Consider the following 13,661-nt stretch of genomic DNA (forward strand, 5'->3'; position numbering starts at 1 on the left):
CTAATCTCCTGAGCTCCCCCTAGTGGTGGTGGTACATACTGTGTACAGTGATCTCCTGAGCCCTTCCTAGTGGTGGCTACAAGACAGCTCTAGTATATACTAATCTCCTGAGCTCCCCCTAGTGGTGGTGGTACATACTGTGTACAGTGATCTTCTGAGCTCTTCCTAGTGGTGGCTGAATTATAGTTTCAGTACACAATAATCTCCTGAGCTCCCTCTAGTGGTGGCTGCAGGCGGGGAGGATTTTATCCTGTAACTCTATGTCCAGGTAGGGTATGTGAAACCCCCATAAACATGTAGATCGCTGCAACATGTGTAGTGCAAGGTGAATAGTTGTACAGGAGAGTCTATAGGTACTCACTGGAGAAGTCGCACAGGGCGTTGGCAGCGTGGTAATGGGAAAGAGCTTTGAAATGTTCGGCCTTTACACGAACCATCGTTGTCCAGGAGAAAGGAACATAGTCTTTAACGGGCGGGTGCATCATGGTTCTGTATACCAGCGTATACACGTCTTCTACCTGGAGAGAAGCAGGAGAGGAGACCTTGATTGGAAGCGGTCACAAAGACACTGAGGAAGGGTGGGCACAAAGACAGAGTAGACCCTGAGCAGAGGGGGCCACTAGTAGGCAAGACCCAGAGCAGGGGGGGCCACTAGTAGGCAAGACCCTGAGCAGGGGGGGCCACTAGTAGGCAAGACCCTGAGCAGGGGGGGCCACTAGTAGGCAAGACCCTGAGCAGGGGGGGCCACTAGTAGGCAAGACCCTGAGCAGGGGGGGCCACTAGTAGGCAAGACCCTGAGCAGGGGGGGCCACTAGTAGGCAACACCCTGAGCAGGGGGGGCCACTAGTAGGCAACACCCTGAGCAGGGGGGGCCACTAGTAGGCAACACCCTGAGCAGGGGGGGCCACTAGTAGGCAACACCCTGAGCAGAGGGGGCCACTAGTAGGCAACACCCTGAGCAGAGGGGGCCACTAGTAGGCAACACCCTGAGCAGAGGGGGCCACTAGTAGGCAACACCCTGAGCAGAGGGGGCCACTAGTAGGCAACACCCTGAGCAGAGGGGGCCACTAGTAGGCAACACCCTGAGCAGAGGGGGCCACTAGTAGGCAACACCCTGAGCAGAGGGGGCCACTAGTAGGCAACACCCTGAGCAGAGGGGGCCACTAGTAGGCAACACCCTGAGCAGAGGGGGCCACTAGTAGGCAACACCCTGAGCAGAGGGGGCCACTAGTAGGCAACACCCTGAGCAGAGGGGGCCACTAGTAGGCAACACCCTGAGCAGAGGGGGCCACTAGTAGGCAACACCCTGAGCAGAGGGGGCCACTAGTAGGCAACACCCTGAGCAGAGGGGGCCACTAGTAGGCAACACCCTGAGCAGAGGGGGCCACTAGTAGGCAACACCCTGAGCAGAGGGGGCCACTAGTAGGCAACACCCTGAGCAGAGGGGGCCACTAGTAGGCAACACCCTGAGCAGAGGGGGCCACTAGTAGGCAACACCCTGAGCAGAGGGGGCCACTAGTAGGCAACACCCTGAGCAGAGGGGGCCACTAGTAGGCAACACCCTGAGCAGAGGGGGCCACTAGTAGGCAACACCCTGAGCAGAGGGGGCCACTAGTAGGCAACACCCTGAGCAGAGGGGGCCACTAGTAGGCAACACCCTGAGCAGAGGGGGCCACTAGTAGGCAACACCCTGAGCAGAGGGGGCCACTAGTAGGCAACACCCTGAGCAGAGGGGGCCACTAGTAGGCAACACCCTGAGCAGAGGGGGCCACTAGTAGGCAACACCCTGAGCAGAGGGGGCCACTAGTAGGCAACACCCTGAGCAGAGGGGGCCACTAGTAGGCAACACCCTGAGCAGAGGGGGCCACTAGTAGGCAACACCCTGAGCAGAGGGGGCCACTAGTAGGCAACACCCTGAGCAGAGGGGGCCACTAGTAGGCAACACCCTGAGCAGAGGGGGCCACTAGTAGGCAACACCCTGAGCAGAGGGGGCCACTAGTAGGCAACACCCTGAGCAGAGGGGGCCACTAGTAGGCAACACCCTGAGCAGAGGGGGCCACTAGTAGGCAACACCCTGAGCAGAGGGGGCCACTAGTAGGCAACACCCTGAGCAGAGGGGGCCACTAGTAGGCAACACCCTGAGCAGAGGGGGCCACTAGTAGGCAACACCCTGAGCAGAGGGGGCCACTAGTAGGCAACACCCTGAGCAGAGGGGGCCACTAGTAGGCAACACCCTGAGCAGAGGGGGCCACTAGTAGGCAACACTCTGAGCAGAGGGGGCCACTAGTAGGCAACACCCTGAGCAGAGGGGGCCACTAGTAGGCAACACCCTGAGCAGAGGGGGCCACTAGTAGGCAACACTCTGACCAGTCATGGTCAATATGATAAGATCGTGGGGGCACCCATAAAAGGTGCACACAGATCCGCGAGTGGGGGGCACTCACCCTGGCCGCTTCCTGCGCCATCTGTAAATTGGTGATAAAGTTGTTCTGTGTGTTCTCCAAAACAAACTTCTCGAAGACGCCCTCCTGGACCTGCGCCACCATGAGCCGCACCAGCATGTTCAGAGACGCCGCGCTCATGTCCAGGCTAGGGGCGTTGGAGAAGTTCTCTTTTAAGAAATTGAAGCATCCTGGAAGGTGACAAGAAACAACCTCAGAAAGGCAAAGTACAGTCATGTGACCACGTTGTTGTGTGGAGACCCCACACCCACAGAGGACCCAGCACTGAAGCAATGTGTGTAAGATGCCGCATCAGTGACACCCGTGACCACGTACTGCCACCTTTTATACCATCTGGTCACACACCTGCTGCCTTCTATAACATATGACCACGCAACTGCTGCCTTTTATAGCAAGTACCTGCCACCTTGTATACCATGTGATCACTCACCTACCGCCTTTTACATCATGTGACCACGCACTTGCCACCGTTAATACCCCATAGCTGCTGCCTTTCATACTTTATGACCATGCACCTTCCACCTTTTATATCCCACAACGTGTGCCTTTCATACCACGTGACCACACACCTGCCACCTTTAATACCGTGTTCCTGACATCTTTTATACGGTGTGACCACGTACCTGCCACCTGTTATGCCATGTGATCACACACCTGCCACCTTTTATACCATTTACCCACACACCTGCCGCCTTTTATATCACGTGACCACACACACCTGCCGCCTTTTACACCATCTGACCACGCACCTGCTGCCTTCTGAAAAGCATCAATGGCTGTTTTTACTCCTTGCAGTGACTGACGATCCTGTCTGGCCCCAATCTGGGTGTACAGGGCTCCCATATTAAACAGCACACTTCCCTTCTCGAAAGCCAGAGCCCGCTGGCAGGAGGGAACGCCCGTCAAAGAGTCGTACCTGGCAGAAAATAGAAAATGTGATTTATGGAACTCAATGGGATTCTTCAATGTCCTCACTAATCTGTGCACCAGCTGGAGCTGCGGTAGACCAACCCCAGGATGACTCGCCACCCAACTCTCAGGATTGGTGGGCCCAACCCCAGGCTGGCCCGGCACCCAACTCTTAGGATTGGTGGGCCCAACCCCAGGCTGGCCCGGCACCCAACTCTCAGGATTGGTGGGCCCAACCCCAGGCTGGCCCGGCACCCAACTCTCAGGATTGGTGGGCCCAACCCCAGGCTGGCCCGGCACCCAACTCTCAGGATTGGTGGGCCCAACCCCAGGCTGGCCCGGCACCCAACTCTTAGGATTGGTGGGTCCAACCTAAGGTTGGGACATCGACACGAAAATATCGATAGTATCGACTATCGCTGAGCAAACTATCGATTATTGTAAAATATCGGTGGAAAACTATCAATATTTCGATATATCGACTTTTTTAAATGCTGTATAAAAACAAAACAGGTCGGGGGTTAATAAAGCAACAATCAATACAAAATATTATAGTTTTCTTCTAAAACTTTAAACTGTTGAATTTATTATGAACTTCTAATTATTAATAACAGGAAAATAGATTAAAGTACAAATGAGAATAAAACATTACAGATGAAACATGTAATAAAATACGGTCTATGAGAAGAAGTGTTTTATCACTGGCCCCAATAATCTTGATGATCGGAGGTAAACACACTGAAGGTCCTGCCAGCTACATGGCTCTCAGGATCGGTGGGTCCAACCTCAGGATGACCCAGCATCCGGCTCTCAGGATTGGTGGGTCCAACCTCAGGATGACCCAGCATCCGGCTCTCAGGATTGGTGGGTCCAACCTCAGGATGACCCAGCATCCGGCTCTCAGGATTGGTGGGTCCAACCTCAGGATGACCCCGCACCGGGCTCTCGAGATTGGTGGGTCCAACCACAGGATGGCCCGGCACCCGGCTCTTGAGATTGGTGGGTCCAACCCCAGGATGACCCGGCACCCGACTCTCGAGATTGGTGGGTACAACCCCAGGATGGCCCGGCACCCGGCTCTCAGGATTGGTGGGTCCAACCCCAGGATGACCCGGCATCCGGCTCTCAGGATTGGTGGGTCCAACCTCAGGATGACCCGGCATCCGGCTCTCAGGATTGGTGGGTCCAACCTCAGGATGACCCAGCATCCGGCTCTCAGGATTGGTGGGTCCAACCTCAGGATGACCCAGCATCCGGCTCTCAGGATTGGTGGGTCCAACCTCAGGATGACCCAGCATCCGGCTCTCAGGATTGGTGGGTCCAACCTCAGGATGACCCAGCATCCGGCTCTCAGGATTGGTGGGTCCAACCTCAGGATGACCCAGCATCCGGCTCTCAGGATTGGTGGGTCCAACCTCAGGATGACCCAGCATCCGGCTCTCAGGATTGGTGGGTCCAACCTCAGGATGACCCAGCATCCGGCTCTCAGGATTGGTGGGTCCAACCTCAGGATGACCCAGCATCCGGCTCTCAGGATTGGTGGGTCCAACCTCAGGATGACCCAGCATCCGGCTCTCAGGATTGGTGGGTCCAACCTCAGGATGACCCAGCATCCGGCTCTCAGGATTGGTGGGTCCAACCTCAGGATGACCCAGCATCCGGCTCTCAGGATTGGTGGGTCCAACCTCAGGATGACCCAGCATCCGGCTCTCAGGATTGGTGGGTCCAACCTCAGGATGACCCAGCATCCGGCTCTCAGGATTGGTGGGTCCAACCTCAGGATGACCCAGCATCCGGCTCTCAGGATTGGTGGGTCCAACCTCAGGATGACCCAGCATCCGGCTCTCAGGATTGGTGGGTCCAACCTCAGGATGACCCAGCATCCGGCTCTCAGGATTGGTGGGTCCAACCTCAGGATGACCCAGCATCCGGCTCTCAGGATTGGTGGGTCCAACCTCAGGATGACCCAGCATCCGGCTCTCAGGATTGGTGGGTCCAACCTCAGGATGACCCAGCATCCGGCTCTCAGGATTGGTGGGTCCAACCTCAGGATGACCCAGCATCCGGCTCTCAGGATTGGTGGGTCCAACCTCAGGATGACCCAGCATCCGGCTCTCAGGATTGGTGGGTCCAACCTCAGGATGACCCAGCATCCGGCTCTCAGGATTGGTGGGTCCAACCTCAGGATGACCCAGCATCCGGCTCTCAGGATTGGTGGGTCCAACCTCAGGATGACCCAGCATCCGGCTCTCAGGATTGGTGGGTCCAACCTCAGGATGACCCAGCATCCGGCTCTCAGGATTGGTGGGTCCAACCTCAGGATGACCCAGCATCCGGCTCTCAGGATTGGTGGGTCCAACCTCAGGATGACCCAGCATCCGGCTCTCAGGATTGGTGGGTCCAACCTCAGGATGACCCAGCATCCGGCTCTCAGGATTGGTGGGTCCAACCTCAGGATTACCCAGCATCCGGCTCTCAGGATTGGTGGGTCCAACCTCAGGATGACCCAGCATCCGGCTCTCAGGATTGGTGGGTCCAACCTCAGGATGACCCAGCATCCGGCTCTCAGGATTGGTGGGTCCACCCTAAGATGGCCCGGCACCCGGCTGTCAATATCAGTTGGTCCAACCCTAGGATGACCTGGCTCTCAGGATCGGTGGGTGTTCGACAGATCCTGAAGGCTGATGGGATACTGACCAGTGGAAGAAGACCCCCAGGGGGCGATGCGGAGGGAAGAAGCGCTGTTCCAGGAAGTACAACTGGTTATAGTATTCCATCAAGAGCTCCAGGCCGGCCTCACTGCGACTCGGGGTCCTCATAGCCTGGGAAGACAGAGGGCAAAACTGGAGTGCAAGACATAATACAACAGCAGAAATGTAAATGCAGCGTTGGATGAGACTGGAATACAGATAGATGGAACTGTGACTGCAGATTTGGTTGTGACTAGAGAGTGTGAGTGTGCATGAGTGTGAGACTTGATGTAACTGTAAAATTGTGACTGCATATCTGGAGGAGACTAGAGCATGAGACATAATATGAGAACAGAGTTGTAACTGCAGCTTTGGATGTGACTAGAGTGTAAAACAGCAAAAATGTGACTGCAGCTCTGGATGCGACTGGAGTACGAGATATGATATAACTTGTGATCAGCACACAATAAGTAAATCAAAAGGCACCTCTGTATTATATGGAAATGTCTTCAAAGATCCTTGCTGATCCTCACCTGTCGCAGGTCCATGAATTCATTTATCTCCTTCTCATATAGCGCGGCGTCTTCACCGTAGTGATCCGCAATGAAGTCCTGGTGGAGAGAGGACACGTCAGACATTACGGGGCTATTGGGACCCCCATAATTCACAAGCCATTTATAGCACCGCTGTACGTGTAAAGGGCCCCACAGTGGGCCTCATACTCTGCAGGGCACCGGGCAGAACGCCCACCCCCGCTGCAGACACGAAAGGAGGAGAAATTGCTGCAGTGCATTGTGGGAGATGTAGTGTTTACACGAGACTCAAGCTACGTGGCAGAGGCTGGACCGCTACGTGGCAGAGGCTGGACCACCCCGAGACAGAGGCTGGACCACCCCGAGGCAGGGGCTGGACCACCCCGAGGCAGGGGCTGGACCACCCCGAGGCAGGGGCTGGACCACCCCGAGGCAGGGGCTGGACCACCCCGAGGCAGGGGCTGGACCACCCCGAGGCAGGGGCTGGACCACCCCGAGGCAGGGGCTGGACCACCCCGAGGCAGGGGCTGGACCACCCCGAGGCAGGGGCTGGACCACCCCGAGGCAGGGGCTGGACCACCACGAGGCAGAGGCTGGACCACCACGAGGCAGAGGCTGGACCACCACGAGGCAGACATGCAGTGTAAGGGCAGATTAAGGATGCAAGAAGAAAATTGAAAAAGACAACGTGACACCATCATGTGGCAGGGAAGGAGGACGCACCTTCAGAGGGTCCATCAGGTCCAGATCTCTCGTCTCCTTTAAGCCGAGCGGGATCATGGGGACGCTGATCGCTTCACTGAAACACAAATCAGGTGACGTTTCAGGATGACTCTCTTTTCTGCATCTCCAGGAATGTCACATAGTAACGGATGGCGGCGGTCATGGCGGCAGCGTTACCTGTCGTTCTGGTAGATCTCCACCGAGCTGTTCAGCTCCTCCAGCTCTTCCTTCAGAAGCTGCAGGTTAGAGTTGACATAACTGAGCTCCAGCGCCACTGTCTCCTTCACCTTGTGGTTGGTTGTGGCCCTGCAACAATAAACGGTCGTACGGTAACTCATCAGAACAGCAGCGCTAGAAAGTCACGTGAGTGCCAATAACAATCGTATACCCAGGAACCGCGCTGAGTTATCGGAAAGTAAAGAATAACATGCATGTTCCAAGACAGGAAGAGCAGAGGATGAGCGGGAAATATCCAGCAGATAGTGTGGAGAGGGGACATCACAAAACCCAAGAGAGAGAGGAACGTCGAGGGGCCGGAGCAGCCAGGGCGGGAGGAACGTCGAGGGGCCGGAGCAGCCAGGGCGGGAGGAACGTCGAGGGGCCGGAGCAGCCAGGGCGGGAGGAACGTCGAGGGGCCGGAGCAGCCAGGGCGGGAGGAACGTCGAGGGGCCGGAGCAGCCAGGGCGGGAGGAACGTCGAGGGGCCGGAGCAGCCAGGGCGGGAGGAACGTCGAGGGGCCGGAGTAGCCAGAGAGGGAGGAACGTCGAGGGGCCGGAGTGGCCAGAGAGGGAGGAACGTCGAGGAGACAGAGTAGCGAAAGAGAAGAACAGCGAGGAGATGGGAGATCGAGAGAAGGGGGAGGTGGGGGAAGCAGGAGAAGTGGGAAGGCAAGGAGGTGGGTGGAGTCGGAGGAAGGGGAACTCCGAGGAGCTGGAAGAGCAGGAGGAGGGGGAATGGCGAGGAGCCAGGGGAAGCGGAATGCCGAGGAGCTGGGAAAGGAGCTGCCAACAGATCTGGATGTGAATAAAGTATACCGTAAGAGATGATGAAACAGAATTATGAAGCAGATCTGGATATGCAGTATAAGACTGGGAGAAGCGAAACGCTGATAGAGCGGGCCTGGGGGGAGCGGAAATGGGACCGCAAGGTTGATATATGTATATCAGATGGATCCGCTCATATATGTGGGGTTCTGACTGGATACCGAAATCACTGCAATCCGCATAATATGGAGTATGGGGGGGGCTGTAAGTGTAAGGCCGGGCTCACACGACCGGGTCGGGTTCTGCATGCAGGAGGCCTGCAGCGGATTCCAGCTGTGAGCCTGGCCGGTGACCCTATGTACGGTGCTTATCTCACAGGCGGTCATGCCAAGTACAGTTTTTTTGCCGCGGTTTCAGAGGATGCAGCATGTCTATTTACTTTTCTTTTTTCTTTATTTTCGTCACGGCCGTGCTCTCCTCTATAGCGCACCGGCCGCAACGGAAAAGCGAGTGTCCGGGATGCTTCAAAGCCGCCGCGCTCCCGGCGGAAATCTCGCGGTTTTTGCTGCGGCCAAACCGCGAGATTTCCGACGGGAATACGCCCCGTGTGAACCCAGCCTAAAGGAAATCAAATCTGGTCATGTGAGACCGGCCTAGGACCCCTGTAGGTGACCCCCTGAGTAGCCAGCTGTGTCTATTACAGATGTATCAGCCCGCTCATAGATCACAGGAGGACTGATCAGTCTGGAGCCTGCGGCTGCTGGGCTGCAGATATGGCGCTGCGGTCCTATTATCTGGGGCCGGACACAATGGGCTATCACGCAGGAGTGGGGGCCACAGACTAGTCACTTCCCTGTTATCTGGGCACACAATGGCCGGTGACAGACGGCGGCCCGACACATTGTCCTCCGCGCTGCTGCTGAATGTTTTATGTTAGATATGAAATAACAGCCACAGCATGAGGGGGGGGGACACAGTGTAACGACACCGCAGAGCGGGCGGACGAGCATCACAGGCACTAATCACAGGGAGACTCTCTGCCCTTTTAATGAGCCCAATTAAGGGCAGTTTACACGGGCTGCAGGCGCAATATGCAGAGAATAGAACCCATTAATGTAAAATCGGTTCCTACACATTCCTGTATTTTGCGCACTTCACTCACGTGAAAAAAAAACAAAACAATATATGCTACTTTTGTGCGCATTTGCACCACAAAGGTCCCGATAGAAGTCTATGGGGGATGGCATAAACGGACACGCAATATGCAAGAGGATGTGTGAAACACTGCGCAATTCCGCTGGAAAAAGAACTCATCTGGACGTCATTAGACTAAATAGCCATTTAAATCGGGCAAGATTGTGCGCCGCGTGCGAGTGAACACCTCCCGCGCCTGCAGAACGTACAGTAAAATGTGTCGTTACACACGAAAAAAAACCCCGATCACGACACACAAACATTGCGCTGGAGCGTGTGCAAAAGCCCGTACACCCGTGCAAAGCCGCCCTAACAATATGGCACGTCAATTGGCGCTCGTTACCGATGTTACGTGAATCACTGTTAATAGGATTGTGCGTCCACACAGACGACAGCCACAGTTGGTAGTTCAGACCGTCCGGACGCCGTGTGTTGCTGTACGGCTCACATCCCCCATCAGTCACTTCCAGGCATCACTATCCCGGATCATGTCCTGAGCTGCTGCTGCGGGGAGGATTAGCGGCTGGTGACGGAGCGCACAGCGGGACTTATACCGGGGGTTATGGGCGATAATAATGTCACCTCGGAGTTATATAAGGGAGTAAGAAGAATTATGGAGAGGAGTTATGAGAGGAGGAGGATGATGGGCTCTGTTCACATCTCTGTCATGGGTTCTGTCCAGACCTGAAGCCACAATGCTGCAGCGGATCAGCCGCTAGCCAGATACAGAGAACATATGCTTAGAGTGTATACATGTATGGAGGGCATGGACCCCACTGGTTAATGATGGCATCCGTCTGGATTTTGCTGTAGTGTTCATTGATAGCAAGAAAAAAAGGGCAGCACTACTAGTCCCAGCAGACTCTGATGGTCAACACAGCCTCCAGACTTACTGATTATGTTCAGCCAAAAAATATATTTCTCCATGCCCTCCATACACTCTGCTAAGCATATGTTCTTTATGGAGAGGGGGATTAGCTGCTTCCAGACTCCTCCTTCTGTCCCCCTCTTCTCCTCTTCAGATCTCTCTGTCTCCCCCCCCCCCCCCTCCTCTTCAAACTCCTCTGTTCCAGCCCTCCTGGTCGTCCTCCTCTCCAGATTGCTGTTTTCCGCTACTTCTCCTCCTCTCCAGTCTCCTGTCCCCACTTCTCCTGCTCCCCTCCAGACTCCTCCTCCGTTCGCCCCTCCTGCTCCCCTCCAGACTCCTCCTCCGTTCGCCCCTCCTGCTCCCCTTCAGACTCTTCCTCCGTCCCCCCCCGACCCTCTCCACACGCCTCCCTCATTCCCCCCCCTTGCCCCTCTCACGTTCTCCCCTCTCCACACGCCTCCTCCGATCTCCCCCCCTTGCCGCTCTCCACACGCCTCCCCCGTACTCCCCCCCTTGCCGCACTCTACACGCCTCCCCAGTTCTCCCCCTTGCCCCTCTCCACACGCCTCCCCCGTTCTCCCCCCCGCCCCTCTCCACACGCCTCCCCCGTTCTCCCCCTCGCCCCCCTCCACACGCCCCGCCCGCTCTGCCCCCCTCCGCACGCCCCGCCCGCTCTGCCCCCCTCCGCACGCCCCGCCCGTTCTCCCCCTCGCCCCCCTCCGCACGCCCCGCCCGTTCTCCCCCTCGCCCCCCCCGCCCGTTCTCCCCCTCGCCCCCCTCCGCACGCCCCGCCCGTTCTCCCCCTCCCCCCCCTCCGCACGCCCCGCCCGTTCTCCCCCTCCCCCCCTCCGCACGCCCCGCCCGTTCTCCCCCTCCCCCCCCTCCGCACGCCCCGCCCGTTCTCCCCCTCCCCCCCCTCCGCACGCCCCGCCCGTTCTCCCCCTCCCCCCCCCCTCCGCACGCCCCGCCCTCTCTCCCCCCTCCGCACGCCCCGCCCGCTCTCCCCCCTCCGCACGCCCCGCCCGCTCTCCCCCCTCCGCACGCCCCGCCCGCTCTCCCCCCTCCGCACGCCTCGCCCGCTCTCCCCCCTCCGCACGCCTCGCCCGCTCGCCCCCCTCCGCACGCCTCGCCCGCTCGCCCCCCTCCGCACGCCTCGCCCCCCTCCGCACGCCTCGCCCGCTCTCCCCCCTCCGCACGCCCCGCCCGCTCTCCCCCCTCCGCACGCCCCGCCCGCTCTCCCCCCTCCGCACGCCCCGCCCGCTCTCCCCCCTCCGCACGCCCCGCCCGCTCTCCCCCCTCCGCACGCCTCGCCCGCTCGCCCCCTCCGCACGCCTCGCCCGCTCGCCCCCCTCCGCACGCCTCGCCCGCTCGCCCCCCTCCGCACGCCTCGCCCGCTCGCCCCCCTCCGCACGCCTCGCCCGCTCGCCCCCTCTCCCCCCTCTGCACGTCTCACCCGCTCGCCCCCTCTCCCCCCTCTGCACGCCTCACCCGCTCGCCACCCCTCCGCACGCCTCGTCCGCTCGCCCCCTCTCCCCCCTCCGCACGCTCTCCCCCACCGCACGCCTTGCCCGCTCTCCCCCTCGCCCCCCTCCGCACGCTCTCCCCCACCGCACGCCTCGCCCGCTCTCCCCCTCGTCCCCCTCCGCACGCTCTCCCCCTCCGCACGCCTCGCCCGCTCTCCCCCTCACCCCCCTCCGCACGCCTCGCCCCCTCTCCCCCCTCCGCACGCCTCGCCCCCTCTCCCCCCTCCGCACGCCTCGCCCCCTCTCCCCCCTCCGCACGCCTCGCCCCCTCTCCCCCCTCCGCACGCCTCGCCCCCTCTCTCCCTCGCCCCCCTCCGCACGCCTCGCCCGCTCTCCCCCTCGCCCCCCTCCGCACGCCTCGCCCGCTCTCCCCCTCGCCCCCCTCCGCACGCCTCGCCCCCTCTCCCCCCTCCGCACGCCTCTCCCCCTCGCCCCACGCCTCGCCCGCTCTCCCCCTCGCCCCACGCCTCGCCCGCTCTCCCCCTCGCCCCACGCCTCGCCCCACGCCTCGCCCGCTCTCCCCCTCGCCCCCCTCCGCACGCCTCGCCGGCTCTCCCCCTCGCCGGCTCTCCCCCTCGCCCCCCTCCGCACGCCTCGCCCGCTCTCCCACTCGCCTCGCCCGCTCTCCCACTCGCCCCCCTCCGCACGCCTCGCCCGCTCTCCCCCTTGCCTCACCCGCTCTCCCCCTCGCCCCCCTCCGCACGCCTCGCCCGCTCTCCCCCTCGCCCCCCTCCGCACGCCTCGCCCCCCTCCGCACGCCTCGCCCGCTCTCCCCCCTCCGCACGCCTCGCCCGCTCTCCCCCTCGCCCCACGCCTCGCCCGCTCTCCCCCTCGCCCCACGCCTCGCCCGCTCTCCCCCTCGCCCCACGCCTCGCCCGCTCTCCCCCTCGCCCCACGCCTCGCCCGCTCTCACCCTCGCCCCACGCCTCGCCCGCTCTCCCCCTCGCCCCACGCCTCGCCCGCTCTCCCCCTCGCCCCACGCCTCGCCCGTTCTCCCCCTCGCCCCACGCCTCGCCCGTTCTCCCCCTCGCCCCACGCCTCGCCCGTTCTCCCCCTCGCCCCTCTCCGCTCGCCTCGCCCGTTCTCCCCCTCGCCGCTCGCCTCGCCCGTTCTCCCCCTCGCCCGTTCTCCCCCTCGCCCCTCTCCGCTCGCCTCGCCCGTTCTCCCCCTCGCCCGTTCTCCCCCTCGCCCCTCTCCGCTCGCCTCGCCCGTTCTCCCCCTCGCCCGTTCTCCCCCTCGCCCGTTCTCCCCCTCGCCTCGCCCGTTCTCCCCCTCGCCCGTTCTCCCCCTCGCCCCTCTCCGCTCGCCTCGCCCCTTCTCCCCCTCGCCCCTCTCCGCTCGCCTCGCCCCTTCTCCCCCTCGCCCCTCTCCGCTCGCCTCGCCCCTTCTCCCCCTCGCCCCTCTCCGCTCGCCTCGCCCCTTCTCCCCCTCGCCCCTTCTCCCCCTCGCCCCTCTCCGCTCGCCTCGCCCCTTCTCCCCCTCGCCCCTCTCCGCTCGCCTCGCCCCTTCTCCCCCTCGCCCCTCTCCGCTCGCCTCGCCCCTTCTCCCCCTCGCCCCTCTCCGCTCGCCTCGCCCCTTCTCCCCCTCGCCCCTCTCCGCTCGCCTCGCCCCTTCTCCCCCTCGCCCCTCTCCGCTCGCCTCGCCCCTTCTCCCCCTCGCCCCTCTCCGCTCGCCCGGCCCGTTCTCCCCCTCGCCTCGCCCGGCCCGTTCTCCCCCTCGCCTCGCCCGGCCCGTTCTCCCCCTCGCCTCGCCCGGCCCGTTCTCCCCCTCGCCTCG

General features: G+C 60.9%; 1 protein-coding gene across 1 annotated transcript; it reads right to left on the reverse strand.

Annotated features, from left to right (window-relative positions):
* Positions 1-361: 361 nt before the first annotated feature.
* RHPN1 (rhophilin Rho GTPase binding protein 1) lies at positions 362-7,623 on the reverse strand (the record flags this gene model as incomplete). The annotated part of the gene is made up of 7 exons (XM_066588908.1): positions 362-518; positions 2,445-2,632; positions 3,212-3,378; positions 6,069-6,193; positions 6,595-6,672; positions 7,318-7,393; positions 7,495-7,623. Coding segments are annotated over 7 exons (920 nt in total), but the record flags the coding sequence as incomplete, so codon positions are not given.
* Between the last annotated feature and the right edge of the window lie 6,038 nt (positions 7,624-13,661).

Source organism: Eleutherodactylus coqui, unplaced genomic scaffold, assembly GCF_035609145.1.
Source record: "Eleutherodactylus coqui strain aEleCoq1 unplaced genomic scaffold, aEleCoq1.hap1 HAP1_SCAFFOLD_963, whole genome shotgun sequence".
NCBI lineage: Eukaryota > Metazoa > Chordata > Amphibia > Anura > Eleutherodactylidae > Eleutherodactylus > Eleutherodactylus coqui.